Raw genomic sequence first — 17241 nt, 5'->3', positions numbered from 1 at the left:
TTTGTGAAGCTACTTCTCTCTTCCCACCTTCATGAGGATTCTGAAGATCAACCTGGGTAATCAGGTTCCCACACAAGTGTTTTTAAAATTACTTAACTCATTGACTAAGTAATTAACTAGGTTTTTTTTGTTTTTGTCTTTTTTTTTGGGGGGGGGGCTGAGGCTTGAACCCAGGGCCTCAAGCACTCTACCACTGAGCTAAATCCCCAACCCCATAATTAACTATTTTTCTGTGTATGAATGTTTTGCCTGTATGTAAGTGCACAGCATGCATGTACTGACTCATCACGAAAGCTCAAGCACTCTAAGTTGTGAGGCGGGGCTGCTCACTGAACCGGAAGCTCACCAGTCCAGCTGGAGTGACTGGCCAGCAAAGCCTATTCATGGCATGCATTCTCCCATCTCCTTTTCCCCAGTGCTGGGATCACAGCGGTACACCACCACACTTCTGGGACTTGAACTCAGCTCCTTGTGCTTGCAAGACAGCACCTTACCAAAAGAACTACCTCCCATACTTCAAGAATAGGCTTTAACAAATTTCAAAAGTAAAAAAAAAAAATCTAATAGTAACTGAAAGACATCAAAACAATGTTAATAAAAGATGACTCTCGCCAGGAGGTAGTGGCGCACGCCTTTAATCCCAGCACTCAGGAAACAGAGGCAGGCGGATCTTTGTGAGTTTGAGGCCAGCCTGGTCTACAGAGTGAGATCCAGGAAAGGCGCAAAGCTACACAGAGAAACCTTGTCTCGAAAAAAACAAAACAAAACAAAAAGATGACTTTCCTGCCGGGCGCGGCGTGGTGGTGGTGGTGGGTGGTGGTGGGGTGGTGGTGGTGCACACCTTGCACCTTTAATCCCAGCACTTGGGAGGCAGAGCCAGGCGGATCTCTATGAGTTTGAGGCCAGCCTTGGTCTACAGAGTGAGATCCAAGATAGGCACCAAAATTACACCGAGAAACCCTGTCTCGAAAAACCAAAAAAAAAAAAAAAAAAAAAAAAGATGACTCTCCTAACCCCTTAGTTACATTGAGTTCTCTTAATTTCTTTCTTTTTTTTTTTTTTAAAAGAAGATTTGTTTATTTATTATGTATATAATATTCTGCCTGCATGTATGCTTGCAGGCCAGAAGAGGGCACCAGATCTCATTACAGGTGGTTGTGAGTCACACCATGTGGTTTCTGGGAATTGAACTCAGGTCCTCTGGAAGAGCAGACAGTGCTCTTAACCACTGAGCCATCTCTCCAGCCCCAGTTTCTTTGGTGAACAGTTTTCTCTTCGGCTTCATTTTTCTTGCAGTGTTGTTCTCCCTGCCCCCCCCCTTTCCATAGTGGACTCTCCTGCTCCTGTTGTTTTAGTTTATAACTATTTAAGTGTTCTTTGGCTGTTATATATTATGTTTGTCTAACCAATTCCACTGTGGGGCACTTGATGCCAATTAAAGGCCATCCCCAAATCCTAGTTAGAAACAAAACAAACAAACAACAAAAGACCCCAAACCCAAACGAACAAACAAACAAACAAACAAACAAAACTAGCAACTACTAAAAGAAATTCTCTACTCTCTCGTCTGAGTAAGACAATGCTAAGTATACAGTTACTCAACTCATGCATGGGAGGTGCAGACCGAGACTACAAACTACATGAGAAACTCCTTCATATTTTGTTATGATAAAGTCACAAGATGAGTGGCTGACAAGGACCAATAGATGAAATAACCCGATTATATGAAAGCACTTCATACTGCTGCTCCTGGCACCTTCCTTGCAAAATTAATTAAAACTAGACAGGATATATGAGTCTCCTGAATTGAAAACTGGCCTTAAGACTGCAAGAAGTGATTATACACTGCCTTAAATCACATTAAGCAAAGTGTCTGGTAGAATGTCCACAGAGTATTAGATTGGTTATAATCTAGTATTTCCATTAGTGCTTGGGAAAGTAAAGAGTAAGTTAATTAATGTTGAGCACACATTAACTAGAAGATATCTGTGAAAACGAGCATTACCTACAGTATAAAGGATTTTTGAAAGTGGGAAAGATATGCAAAAAAAAATCTTTAAAAAGCGAAATTGTTTCCTTTACTATAAATAATTAATATAAAATGAATTCTCATCAAGTCCTATACATATAGGACTACATAAAGTGGATGGGAAGAAGAGCAGCCACCCTAGAAGACCTAAAGCCTCTTAATCTATAATTGTAAATTATAGAAATTTATAAAGGCACAGAAAGGTAAGAGGCCAAGCTTTGTTATGTAGCCCAGGTTGGTCTCTAATTCATGATCTTTCTATCTCTGCCTCCTGATGTGATTTCAGAATTTGTCACCACATATCTTGCCCAGCCAGCATTTTTTTCCTTCCTTCTTTTCCTTTTCTCTCTCTCTCCTTTCCGCCCTCCCCGCTCCCCATGTATCTCAGTCTGACTTCATTCTTGCTATATAGTGAAGGATGACTTTGGACTTCTGGTCCGTTTGCCTGGGGAGTTGACCCAGCCTTTTGTCTATGCTAGGCAAGCACTACACCATCTGAGCTACATCCCCAGCCCAAACTGAGGTTCTATTCAAATACAGAGTGCTATGGGATGCTTAGGGAAGGCTGGGGACCTTCCAACCCCAAAGCATAAACTTTTTACTGATCCATCTAAGTCAGTCATGGTCATCTCATTTCCTTTAAAGGGAAAGATCTGGGCATAGGAATGTAACCAGTATTCATTCAATGGCACATGAGGGGAATCCATCGTAAAGCTTCTGAATTTTTCTGACTGATGAAAAGAACTCTTCTTCTTCTTCAAGTACTACTGTTATCATATGATGTAAAACCTGTACCGGCCATCTTGAAAATATGAGAGAGGCCAATCTCAGAAGGAACTGAGCACACTGAAGGGGAAATAGATGGGGGGAGGGGAAGATGAATTAGAAGGAGACCCCTAACATGGGTCTCCAATGCTGAGTTGCTGAAAACCAATCTGGAAAATGAAGCATGTCTGGACCACTTGTTAGGTGGAGCATCTCAGCTTGCAGTCCACAGAAGTCGGGGTTCTGTAATTTGCAGATGGAAGCCACAAAAGAGCTAAGAGACTACCTTAGTTAGCTATGGCCACCACAACAAATAACAAAGCCAGTGATTCAATATTAGACTTCTATTTTTTTGTAGTTCTGGAGGTTAGACAGTTGGTTTCTTCCGAGGGATTTGAAGGAAGCACCTGTTCTACAACTCCCTTGGCTTGTAGATCATATATATATATCCCCCCCCCGTGCCTTTCCTCTCTTTACTCCCTTTTGTGGCCATGTTGGATTAGGCCTCACATTGAGGACCATGTTTTAATTTGATTTCCTCTGTAAAGACTCTATTTCCAAATAAGGTCACATTCTGAGGTACTAGGCTGTGATGGGGAACACAATTCTTTTTAAGACTGATAGATAACAGCTATGAATACTCCACCAATACACATGTGTACTTTTTGTAATTTAGGAAATTTATGAACACTAGGTGAAACCATTCTTGAAATTACTTAAACAAGACACCCTTGAGCACTACCCATACAGCCAAACTTAAATCAGTAACTTTAAGAAGCGATGTTATAAAGCCTTTCATCTACAACGCTGTCCTGACTGCAATATATGCTAGCTAGGGCAATGGTGGCAGGTTTGTGGGAGTCACCAACCAACCTCTGATGTGACTTAAGGCACACTCCACGAGATGGAACCCGTATCCGATACTGCTTGGGTGACCAGGAATCCCAGGCTAGATAGCTTAGGGACGGACCTAGGGTAAAGTCAAATACTATTGTTATAAAACAAACTAACAAAAAAATGTAGCAATAAAATGACTCCTAATGACATTCTGCTATATTCATAGATCAGTGTCTTGCTCAGTCATCATCAGAGAAGCTTCCTCCTGCAGCAGATGGGAACAAATACAGACACCCACAGCCAGACATTATGCAGAGAATGAGAGACCTTGTAACACTCAGCCCTAAACAGAATGTCTCTAGCAAATCCCTCCCTTCAGGGCTCTGGGAACTCTGCAGAAGAGGAAGTGGAAAGTGTCATTTTCCTGTTCTATGGCTTCCAGTTTAGTGTTTTTATGGGATTCCAGACAGTACAAACGCATGGGCCTCTGCATCTATATCTGCTTCATGTGCCTTTTCTTGGGCTCTTCCTCTGTTTACTTGTTTTGTCCTATTCTGATGCATTGATTTGTTTTATCTTATATTTTATTATCATCCCTTAGAAGCCTGTTTGTTTTCTAATGAGACAGAAAGGGGTAGATCTGGGAAGAGTAGAGGGAGTGGAAACTGTAATCAGGATAAATTATGTGAGGGGGGGAAAAAAAGCTATTTTCAATAAAAGGGAAAAAAGAAGCAATGTTACCTGCAGATAATTTTCTAGTATGAATACACAAAGCCAAGAAATACTTTACTGAATGAGAGCTATGCTAAAATCCCCAGAAAGCTTAGGAAAAGAGAATTACGGAATTGAGGAAGAGCATAGTGGAGCACACCTTTAATCCCAGCATTCAGGAGGTAGAGGCAGAAACAGGAGGATCTCTATGATTTGAGTGCAGTTTTGTCTACATAGTGACTTCCAAACTAGCCAGGGCCACATAGTAAGGCTGTCTCTTAAAAACAAACAAAAACAAAAAGCCCCACAAAACAACAACAAAACACCATCTGGCAAATGATCCTTGATTACTAGAACTAAGGAGCTGTATTGTTTTTTTCTTCCATGGCAAAGTCTCAAAGCCTCAAGTGTAGAAGCTCCAGTGAAGGACAAAAATTTATTTGAAGTTCTTTAAGATAAGTAGAAGCTTCATGCCGTTCATGATGGTCTAAGCGAATTTAAATTTTATCTTGTAGAATCCAAAAAGAAACAGGAATTTTATAAGCAATATTATGAAATGATTTGTTTTCAAAAGAAACATCTGGGATTGAAAAAGTTACATGTTTTTCACCATCGCCCATGCCACATAACAATTAATATCTGGTAATAACGATGGTCAACTAAAACCTCAGTCCAAAATGCCAACATTGAGTAGTCACATAAAGGTAAGTATTTAGGCTGGACAGGTGGCCTGGTGGGTAAAGGTGCTTGCCACCAAGCCTTACAATCTGAGTTCAATCCCTGGGACCCACAGGTGGAAGGAGAGCTATAACTTCCAAAAGTTTTTCCTGACTTCTAACCACAGCCACAAAATAAATAAATGTAATATAAAATTTTAAGAAAAGTACTTAAGGGTTGTAGAGACGGCACTGGGGTTCAGGGCAATCACTGCTCTTACAGAGGACCCAGGTTCAGACCACATGGTGGCTTACTACTGTCTGTATCTCCAGTTCCAAGGATCTGACACCACAGGCTTCTGCACCCACATGGTGCACAGACACACACTCAGGCACACACACACAGCCATGTTAAATAAATAGGTAAGTCTAAAACGCAATCACACGACAAAGCAAAGCACTTACAGCTTGGTTTCTGTCATTGCTAACAAAGGGATAAGTATGATTTGTAACCAAATGATGCCAATTCTTTCTCTATGTTAGTATGACTTTATCTGGCTTAAACTAGCAGGACAAAGCAAATCAATAACCTTATCTAGAGGAAATAAAGCCAAGTAAAATTGCATCCAAAACATCAATGTTTATGTCAGTCTTTAGGCCTTTCTTGCTCAGCTGTACAGTCTCCAATCATCCCTGAAATACAAGTGATTGGGCTCTTCTGGGCCCACCAGTTAAGGGGAGGGGACATTTATCTACCGTCAATTCATGGGACAGTAATCTCCTTCCCACTGCTCTGATTACGAACAAGCAGGATGCTAGAGAAAGGCCTCACCAGAAGCTTTAAAAATAAATAAATAAACCCAGCCCCTTCTGCTCCCGGAATACAGAAAAGATTGGCACTACTACAAGAGAAAGTGAGGTGTCCAAACAAAAGCCAATCCCAAGGAAGAGCCCGAGCTGGCCTGGCGCCGTTGCTAGCAGGATAGCACACTTGTTAAAAATGTATATTTTAATTTTCTGTATTGCAAAAGGCCCCAATTTGCACACGGATCCAGCTAAGCTGCCATTTTCTACAACGACAGACTCTAATCTTTATTTAATGGATTTAGCATCTATCTTTACCAGAGTGGTCTCTAAGGAAAAGGGGAGGGGAGAATGCAGGGGCAGAGAAGAGCCGATCTGGTCCCCCTCCCCCTTTCATCCATCTAGCACTCATGTTTGTGTTCAAAATTCAATTACCTCCTTATTGATACTTCACAGAGATATTTAAGCTGCAAACATGAAGCCCTGATTTCCCAAGGGGCCATGCCCCTCTCTATTTCACTGCTCTGTTCCCCCAGGGTGAATTCCTGAGGCGTCCATATTAATAGGTAATCAGTCACAATTCATTTATTAAACAGCTAGCAAGGTTTATCAGCCTGCCCTGATTAGCCCGAGGAAACCGCTGAATTCCTAATTTATTTATGGAAATGTGAGTGTCTTTCTGAATTCCACTCAGGACTTGCTGTTTTGGTTTAGCATACAGACACCTAACAGGCAGTACAAGCAGCAGGCAGGCTTTCCAGGAGAGAGACATTGCTTGACACTAGAAGGCAAAGAGCCAGTGACACACACCGCACAGACTCTTCGGGCCCTGGATTTGGGTCCCCGTAATCCTTGGATTAGTGCTTATCTGATTGCTTTCTGTTTACATAAAAGAGCTGGAAATGCTGTCACCAGGCAGCTATAACTATCCAGTGTAACAAAAAATCAATCTCTGAGATGCTGCCTTTTGATTGGCAGAAAAGTGGCCCTTAATGGAGTAGAATTGAGGACCTCAGTGATTTAAAAGACAATAATTCTTAGCAGAGTTTAAACCAGGCTGGAATACAAACCCAAACCACTGACGTAATACTTCTGAAGCATTCATCTTAGAATAGTAACTAAACCAGATCCTGTTTGAGTCTTACACCACTCTAGGCTACACTGACAGAGAGCTTTGCATAGAATTTCCACAATTCGAATCAATTAACAATTCACCCCAAATTGCCCATTACTAGTTAAAGGCCAATACAGATTAAATAAAGCTTGTAGGAGTAACATTAAAATGTATCCAAAATGTCCCCACTAGGTGAAATTAGAGAAGAAAGTGCTTCAGGGCATGAGTAGATTCCATCAACAAGACTCCTGCTGCCAGCAGAATTAGACCTGATTTCTTATGAAAAACATAAAAATATTTTAAAAATGCAAAGATTGTTGTCAATATTTCAGTGTCAACAAAGAACACAGTTGATGCTTATTTTTACTTATCCACCATTAACATTTTCAAATTCTCACCTGACTTCCCCCATATAACACAATGTATACAGTGGAAGACAAACCATAACTATGAGACACACATCAGCTGACTTCCAGCTGAGGAACATTCTACAGTATCCCTCACCAGCACCTCTAAAAAACAAAAAACAAAAAACAAAAAAAAACAAGTCTTCAAACACAAGGAAAACCTGAGAAATTGCCTTGGCTAAGAAGAGCCTAAGGAGGTGTGACTACTAACTGTAATTTGTTACCTTGGATAGAAAAGTGACTTTAAGAATAAATTAAGAAAACCTAAATTTATGGATTTTTTTGATTCTTCTTCTTCTTCTTCTTCTTCTTCTTCTTCTTCTTCTTCTTCTTCATCATCATCATCATCATCGAAACAGGGTTTCTCTGTGTAGCCTGGCTGCCCTGGAACGCATTCTATATCACGCTGGACTCAAAATCAGATCTCAGAGATCTGAGAGATAGCCTTCCTCTGCCTCGAGTGCTAGGATATAAAGGCATGTGCCACCACCACCCAGGTTATTCATTAATTTTTAAACTAAGAATTTTAAGAATTGTTTATTATTGCGTGTGCAGACACAATGTGCCACAGAGAACACCTTTTAAAGTGAAGGTGGTTCTCACCTTCCTTTTTTTCTTTTAACTTTTTAATGTGCAACTGATGTTTTACCTACATGTATGAGGGTGTTGGGTACCCTGGAACTGGAGTTACAGACAATTATGAGCTGCTACGTGGATTATAAACTTTTGGGAATTGAACCCAGGTCCTCTGGAAGAGCAGCCAGTGCTCTTAACCACTGAGCCATCTCTCCAGGCCTTCTTCACCTTCCATTTTTATGGAGTTCCAAGGATTGAACTCAGGGCATCATGCTAACAGGCCAAGGCTTACCTCAACAGCCATTTCACCAACAAATGCACCACACTAATAACAACAGGGGAAATGGATTTAGGTAGTACGAGAACTCCCTTTTACATACAAAACTATAATAGAATAAAATATTTATTTAAAAAATTGCGACAATTTACCAAATAGATCAGAAAGTAGCCAAAATATGAATAGTAATTTTATGTACTTACAGAACAAGGCATAATTTTGGGAAAAAACAACAACAACAACAACAAAAACCACTTTCTACTAAAAATTATCTTTGGAATATTGAAAGATAACACATTCATAAATTTAAAACTAAACCTATTTTTGCCTAACAGGAATTAAGCAAAAGTACATTAAGTCGCTAACATAATTAGTTATCAATTTTGAATGTACTTTTCCAAAAGACATTATTAACATATAAATTACAATAAGCAGAAAACAGCTTTAAAAAGGCATGTGCACAATATGTAGAAAGAAAGGAAAAGCAAAGACAGTCTAACATTAGAAGAGGTGCCTGTAAATAAAGACAGCACATGCTTAACCTAGACAGCTTAACACTCTAGACTGTATATCCCTCTTTATTCCTCTCCTTAAGCTGAATCTTCTAGAAATTATTTGCCTGTGCTCTAAAGACAAAATACAGAAGCTTAAGTCAGAAGAATAAACGTCCTAGCCTCTCAAATTGGTCATTGCATGCACTAGAATTCTGTTACTAATCCCCAAGTGAAACACACTTTTCCTTTAAGGTCCAATGTCTTCATTACAAATATCACATGCAGGAAAGCCAGATGAAGTGTGTCAGGAGGGCCAGCAGGATGGCTCAGCAGGTAGTCACCAACCACCAAGGCTTGACAACTACATGAGATCACCTGGACACACAGGGTGGAAGAGAGAACTGAATCCTTCAAGTTGTTCTCTGATATTCTCTACACACACACACACACACACACACACACACACACACACACACACACACACACACACACAGAAATGTAATTTAAAAAATCCCAGGGGCTAGAGAGATGGTTAAGAGCACTGGCTGCTTTTCCAGAGGACCCAGGTTCAATTCCCAGCACCTACATGGCAGCTCACAACTGTCTGTAACTCCAGTTCCAGGGGACTTGACACTTTCACACAGACATATATGCAGGCAAAATACCAATGTACATAAAATAAAAATAAATTGCTTTTAAAAAATCCCTGAAGTACATCACAGTAACCAGAGCATTACATGCTAAAAGTAATGGCCATGGAGTTAGATGGCTTAGACTAAATTCACAGCTCTTGGACTGGTCCAGACCTTTGTCATCTGTAAAATGGAGTCAACAGTTTTAAGAGCCAAAGCATGTGAGTGCACTTTCTTCAAGGCCTATTAGTAAAAACTGAAATAATGATGCTGTTAAAGCTATGATATATGTTTTCCACTATAGGAAAACTCCAGGAAACAACTGAACAGTATAAAAAACATTGTAAGCCGGGTGGTGGTGGTGGTGGTGGTGGTGGTGGTGGTGGTCGGCGGTGCGTGGCGGCGGCGGCGGCGGCGCACGCCTTTAATCCCAGCACTCGGGAGGCAGAGTCAGGCGGATCTCTGTGAGTTCGAGGCCAGCCTGGGCTACCAAGTGAGTCCCAGGAAAGGCGCAAAGCTACACAGAGAAACCCTGTCTCGGAAAAAAAAAAAAAAAAAAAAAATTGTAGCATCATCCACAGTGCCCTAAAGACAAACCATCCTTTGGTATACTCAACAACCCACGAGGAATGCTGAAAAGTTATTATTTACTATCTGTATTTCACAGACAAGAAAAGGAAAATTTAGGCTATCAGTCACTAGCTGATATAGTGCAAAGTCAAGATGAGTATCATTCTTCTGACTCCAAGTTTTTAGTAACTGAACCTATTCTACTTAATAGGCATGTTTTGTCTTTTGACTGATAAATTTTTTAAGAATTATTTTGTGGGGGAGCTGCCTGGAGAGATCGCTCAGTGGTTGAGAGCACTTGCTGTTCTTCCTGAGGACCTGGGGTTGATTTTCAGCACCCACAAGAAGGCTCACAATTTGCTATCCAGTTTCAGGAGATCTGACCCCTTTTCTAGTCTTTGTGGGACCAGGCATGCAAACAACATCTATGTACATGCAGGCAAAATACCCATACACAGAAAATAAAAATTTTTTAAATCAACAGCAATACAGATTAACTTTATTTTTTCTTTTAATTTCTATTCTACTACACTCCTTGTCAGAAAATTTCACCAACATCTTTGCCCAAAGCAGTTAGTAATAATCTCAAGCTTGGAACATATACAGATATTCCTAAATATTAACACTCTCTGAAGTAATAACATAGTAAGTAAACTTCTAAAGGCTATTCTATGATTTTATGTAGAAAATTAGGTCTTTTAGTTGTTTTTGGATTTTAAATTTTGTTGGTTCATTCAAGACAGTAATATAGCAAATGAAAAAAATTCTTGTCTACTTATTCCACTTATGGGACTCTTTTCATTCCTATAGAAAAAGTTGCTAAGATTCACCCTATATACCTACCTTTTAACTAAAAAACTTCAAAGGAAATGCTGCCATCTACTGAATCATATTCATTATCATCCTTTCTGTAATCCAGTGACACCTCGTTTAATGATGCACTGTGAGCAAAATTTTTATTATTAAGGAAGTTTGTGTTTTTTAAAAAACAAAAAACCACAATCAGCCAGGCATGTTGACACACAATTTTAATTCCAGCACTTGGGAGGCAGAGACAGGCAGGTCTCTATGAGTTCAAAGACAGCCTGGTCTACATAGTGAGTTCTAGGTCAGCCTAGGCTATATATATAGTGAGAGACTGTCTCAAAAGGCAAAAACCAAATAAAAACAAACCCAAACTTTAAGGCACAAAGACATTATATACATTAATAGCTACCAGTGACAAAAACACCCCAGAAACCCCTTCAATATTCTTACTCCATTATGTAAGTCAGTTAAGAAGTCATTTTGAAGTCTGGAGGGTGGGTTCCTTTCGTCTTCAAGCTCTCTTCCTATCTGGCTAGGAAACCACTGCTGTTCGATAGCCTTCTTTCAAGAGCTTCAAACCAAACCCAGCTGTAAGCGATACATTTCAACTTAAGGAAAAACTGGTTATCAGACTCCTGTCGATTTATTTCCATTTTTACTTCTTGTCTTTACAAACTTTTAATTTTAGAGGCTTAACACATATACAGGAAACTATATCATTATATGTATAATTATATAAGAAACTTTACAAAATCACATATTCATTGAAACAACAAAATATAAAGAGAATGACTACAGTCACCCAAGAGCCTCTCTGCCTGTGGGTCCCCTCAGCAATCCCAATCCCAAGGCAACCCTTGTTTTGACTTGACTAGGTGTCTTTGAACGTTATATGAATGAGACTGTCTAACCTGTGCTCTTTTGTATTTTTGTATCACTCAACGTTCCTATGATGACCTGTGCTACTGCATACAATTAACAGTTCATGTATTTTCATAGCTATAAATATTCTATTCTATTCTTTTAAAATGTTTATTATTTATTTAATGTGTATGTGTGTGAGAGTATATGTATGTGTACTGCGTACATTCAGGAGCCCAAAAAGGTCAGAAGACGCCTCTGGATTCCTGAAAACTGAGTTGTAGGTAGTTGTGAGCTGTCATGTGGGTGTTGAGAACCAAACCCGGGTCTCCTGCAAGTGCTCTCAACTGCTGAGCCACCTCTCGATCCTCTATAATATTCTTGCAAACACATGATTACATTATTCAGGCTACTGTCAATGCACTTAAGATTATTACCAGCCATCTCCCTAACCTTGTATGCATCTTTTGATACACAAATCTGTGCTTTTCTATTTTTAGGATATTCATCTGGCACTAGAATCACTGAGTCATAGGGCACATGTCTGAAAAGCCTTAGCAGATATTGCCTACCAGTTTCCCAAAATGGTTGCATGAATGTTCCTATTTCTCAGCAAAGGCAAAAGAGATTGTTACAGAGTAAGGCCACTCCCACTTTTTACCTCCTTTGCATATTCTCCCTTGCTTTTCTGCTGTATTTTTTTTTTTTTTTTTTTTTGTTTTTTCGAGACAGGTTTTCTCTGTGTAGCTTTGCGCCTTTCCTGCAGCTCACTTTAGCCCAGGCTGGCTCGAACTCAGAGATCCGCCTGCCTCTGCCTCCCAAATGCTGGGATTAAAGGCGTGCGCCACCACCGCCCGGCGCTTTTCTGCTGTATTAACACGCAGCATGCGTGTCTTACCATATGTACATACACAGTTAACTTAAACTTCAACCCTTCAGAACTGAGAGCTAAATAATCCTTTACAAATTATGGAGCTTCAGATGTTCTTTAACAGTAACTTACTAATTCCAGAACAATATTTCAAACCACAAATTGTTTGAAGTTAAAATAATCTGAATCAACATGAAGCAGGCAGGAAGTGCTTAGGGAAAGAGCTCAGAAAGCTGCTGAGATGACTACCCCCTCCCAGACTCTGAGGCCCCTACCTGGATCTAGAGTGCAGGGATTACTAGAGACCCAGTGTGAGGACAGAAAATCCTGTGTCAATACCTGAAGCTCTATTCCAGCTCTCTTTTAAACTCTCTTAACTCGGGAAGCAGAGCCAGGAGGATCTCTGTGAGTTCGAGGCCAGCCTGGGCTACCAAGTGAGCTCCAGAAAGGCGCAAAGCTACACAGAGAAACCCTGTCTCGAAAAAAAAAAAAAAAAAAACAAAAAAAAAAAAAAAAAAACTTTCTTAACCCTAACCAGAGCCTCTAGCTCCTAAAGAGAATATGCTTTTTCATTTCTTGTTTTGTTTTGTGGTTCTGGGGGTGGAATTCAGGACTTTGTACATGCTAGACCAGCTAAGCTACATTGCTGCCCTTGGCTTTCTTTTTGTGTTTATCAGTCAGTGTCTCTTGAACCTTGTGGCCCAGACTGGCCTTAAACTCCTGGTACCAGTCTCCTGCCGGAGACTCCCACATGCTGGAATTACATGCAACAGCCATCATACCACCTTAGCCTTTGGCTTTTTGAGACAGTCATATTAGTTTAGGCTGGCTGCAAATGCATTATATAGTCCAGGCTGACCTCAAACTAACAATCTTCCGGTTTCTACCTCCCTGGAGCTGTTTATGTGTGTGTGAAATATCACATCTAGTTTAGATGATGTTTTTCAATGTCAAGTAAGTTACTTTAGTTAGAATTCAAAGACATTTTTATACCCTTCCTTCTTATATGACCATATGGAATGTGTTTAAAGTACTTTCTTAAAATCAAGACTATTACTAGAATCGAATGGAATTACTATAATTGGAACCTCTCTCCCAAGATTTCTCTATTCATAGTGACTAAGACCCTTGTCAACAACGTGAGACTACTGTGTCTAACCTCACTCACGTACCCATCAGCCTGATGCAGTCTTATCTCATCATGATGTCTCAACCTAAGGGCAGACAGGAGACAGCTGCCAGAATATTTTAATACCTATGAATTTAGAGAATTGCTTTATGTCAGTCTAATCATTTTGTAGAGTTATAAACATATCTGCTACAAAAGTGGTGCTATGAGTGTGTGTCCTGATAGAGCTGAGGGTAATAAAACACTGCATAGTCCTGGGTCACAGCCTGCCAAGCCAGAACTGATATATTTCAGGGCTGCTGGGAGTTCTTAACACTGTTCTTGCTAATCTTTTTAAACGATCCTCGAGTAGTTAGAAACCATTAGCTGCAATAGTAGCTAACTGCTTCAGGCGTTACCATGAGCTGAGCCTACCACTGTTTAAAACTGTCACTGCAGGGCCTAAAGAAGGAGACAGCTGACATGGAAAAGGCACTTCCAAAAAGAAAAGGGTATTTACCTTAAAAGAAGGGTCTTCGAGACTCCGATGAGTAGTAAATCCATTCAACACAGAAAGCAAAAACAATCAAAACCACTGTCAAGGTACAGGTCAAATTCATTAGGCCAGAGATGCACAACAGTGGTGACTTTCCCATTTTTCTTTGTTGCCACTCACAGGCTTAATAAATAGGACAAATATAGAGAGGCACTACACAGTTAGTGGCCAAATTATGCCTCACGATCTGCCTTTCTGTTTCATTACTGGTTTATATGTGTAAGAACAGACAGACAAGCAATGGTTTTTTTACTGGACTGTCAACAGAGAAATGGGTATGAATACAAGGATTTGAGTTGGCCAATGTAATAGCAACTGCTACATGGAATGATATATCTGACAGGGGGGAGGGAACTAATTTACCACTGGTAAGTATTTGCTTCTTCTCTTTCACTTTCCCCATGGTCTACTCTATCCCTAGCGTCTGTAAACTAGGCTAGTCAAGCACCTTGCACTTAGCACACTGTCTTCACTGTGAGCAACCTTCATAAACTGCCTTGTTTCCCTAACAAGATCATTAGTGCTTTGAGAGATGCTTATGTATTTGACAACCAAGGTCTATCTAGCACATTGCTTTTCAAAATAGCCCATAATAAATGACCTACTTATTATCCTTATTATAATATACAAATCTGAAGAAATAGATGTTAACCCTTGGTAGGACCCCAAATATTAAAATAACACCAGGGAAGATCAGGAGATAATTTCATACCCATTCTGAAAGATAAAGGAAAAGGAGATGTGAATGAGACTCATTCATGACTTGAGGAACATTAAATCAGTATACATTAAAGAAAAAAGATCCGCCGGGCAGTGGTGGCTCACGCCTTTAATCCCAGCACTCGGGAGGCAGAGGCAGGTGGATCTCTGTGAGTTCGAGGCTAGCCTGGTCTCCAAAGCGAGTTCCAGGAAAGGCGCAAAGCTACACAGAGGAACCCTGTCTCAAAAAACCAAAAAAAGAAAAAAGATCCTTCAACTAGAAGCAGCCTTATAAAACAGGCTCCTTCCATCCCTTAGTGACTCTTGGACAAGGTATTTTCTTTTTCCTCATACAACCTTAAAAATTGAGTCATAATTCACATATCATAAAAATCGCACCTCTCTTTTTAAAGTTATAGTGATCTACACATTAAAATTCACCATCTTAACTATTTTTAAATGTACAATTCACCTGGTATCATTAAGATGAATTAATATCAAACAACCGATCTCGAGAACTTTTCATCTTCCACAATGGAAACTCTGAAACCATTAAACATAACTTCTCATGCCCCTCTCCTCTCAGCTGGCAAGCACTCGTCTGCTTTTGTCTCAATGAACTTGATCACTTTAGTTATCTCAAGCGAATGGAATCATATGGGATTTGTCTTACTGTGTAATACCCTCAAAGCTATAGGTCAGATTTTCCTTCTTTCAGAGGTGAGTAACAGTCCATTGCATGTGGCCAATGCAGTTGTTTAACCACTCATCTGTCAATGTGCATACCGTTACTTTCCTCTCTCTACCTCCCCCTCAATTCTCAATGGTACTTTTACAGCACAAAGCTCTGTACTTTGACGGACCTCATAGGCTTTACACTATATGCTTAGATATGGTATCATATCTAAGAAGCCACTGCTAATATGAAGGTCATGAATATGCTGATTTCTTTTTAAGAGTTTTAAAAGTTCTAACCCTTATATTTAAGACAATGATCTATTTTCAGTTAGTTTTTGTATATTTTGGGGAGGAGTGAGGTATGATTTTAAATTTTGCTATGAATATTCAGTTGTCTTTATGTCATTTGTTAAAGAGACTGTAGTTCCCCCTTTCAAGCAGTTTTGAACTCTTGTCAAAAGCCAAGTGACTGTAAACGCAAAGACTGATGTCTAGGCGCTCAGTCTCGTTCCACTGATCTACATGGCATCTCCACGCCACTCTCCCATGCACTGATTGCTGTAGTTGGGACAGGAAGAAAGACAAGGAAATTATGGGGACCTGGAGACAGAATCGAATACTTTATCCTGGAGCCTCCTGTCAGCCAAGAGTGAAGTGCCACATAATCATATCTGCTGTGAAGAGTGCTAAAATAGAGACAATATTCCTTTATATAGGAAGAGTTCGTTTAAGAACGTTTTAACAGGAATGAACCATGCTTAAGGCCTAAGGGTGGATGATCTTTCTCCCAACCAAGCTGTAAACTAACCATTTTCTAGAAACCTCATGAAAACCATTTGCTAAAAGGACCTGTCATGACCCCTTGTGCAACCTTAGAGGCTCCATGGTCTTAGCTTATCAAATTGTAACCCATCGCCAGGTGGTGGTGACGCACGCTTTTAGTTTCAGCATGTGGAAGCAGAGCCAGGCAGATCTCTGTGTGAGGCCAGCCCTGTCTACAGAGTGAGTTCTAAGACATCCAGGGCTACAAAGAGAAACACTGTCTTGAAAAACCAAAACACAACACAAAAAAAAAAAGCAAAGCCAAAAAAATTGCAACCCCATCAAACACACCTCCAGATACACCCTATAATCTCATTTATTGAAAGAGTATATGCGGTTCTTAGCAACCTTTTGAGATGTAACTTGGAAACTACCAAAAAAGGTATTTGTGCATACCTGACACTTATTGGTAACTCTTCTTTGAGAAATCCACACCCATGCTCTTGAATGTGCCTTAGTCTTCCTTGAGTTGTGAGGGCCCAACCTACTCAGAGTCAGAGAATCTGGGCTTGCTTTACCCAGCAGGGCTGCAGAAGGTGATGGTTTGGCCACAGGCGAGTTTACCAGGTGTTTGGAAGGGCCTACACTTGGCCATACGGTGTGCTTTGGTGTTGAAAGGGGGAGGTCTTTTGCCTCTCCCCTTGGCATATTATAAAAAGCGCTTTTTGAATAAACCTCTGGGCGGCTGGGTAATGACCCAGCCCTCCTGAAGTTATCCTGTGTCTTTCTCCTCATTGTCTAGGTCTATATTTCTACCTAATATTTCCTCATTCCTCTTTCCTCCACCCAAGAACCCTTTGATAGGTGGGAGAAGGTTGGAACTGGACTCCCATCGTCTCCCACATTGAGTACCTTTCTATTTTTAATCAACTTCAACTCTGCTTGACACTGACTCATCCTGAAATTCTTTAAAACCAAGGATTCAGTTTTACCTGAGTTGAGGTCCCCTAAAAGACTAAGGGAATTC

General features: G+C 40.2%; 1 protein-coding gene across 2 annotated transcripts in view; it reads right to left on the bottom strand.

Annotated features, from left to right (window-relative positions):
- Positions 1 to 17241, bottom strand: part of Lin52 (lin-52 DREAM MuvB core complex component) — an 88446-nt gene that overhangs the window by 29522 nt on the left and 41683 nt on the right. The window contains exon 6 of one of the 2 annotated variants that reach the window (XM_028876771.2): positions 3668 to 3764. The exons of the other annotated variant lie outside the window; for it this stretch is intronic. Within the exon in view, the coding sequence (XP_028732604.1) occupies positions 3668 to 3764 (97 nt within the window). The remainder of the gene's footprint in view (positions 1 to 3667; positions 3765 to 17241) is intronic. 2 annotated transcript variants of the gene reach the window in all.

This window comes from Peromyscus leucopus, chromosome 14 (assembly GCF_004664715.2).
Source record: "Peromyscus leucopus breed LL Stock chromosome 14, UCI_PerLeu_2.1, whole genome shotgun sequence".
In the NCBI taxonomy this organism is placed as follows: domain Eukaryota; kingdom Metazoa; phylum Chordata; class Mammalia; order Rodentia; family Cricetidae; genus Peromyscus; species Peromyscus leucopus.
Note: the sequence above shows the minus strand (reverse complement) of the source record. Positions and strands in the feature narration are given on the sequence as shown.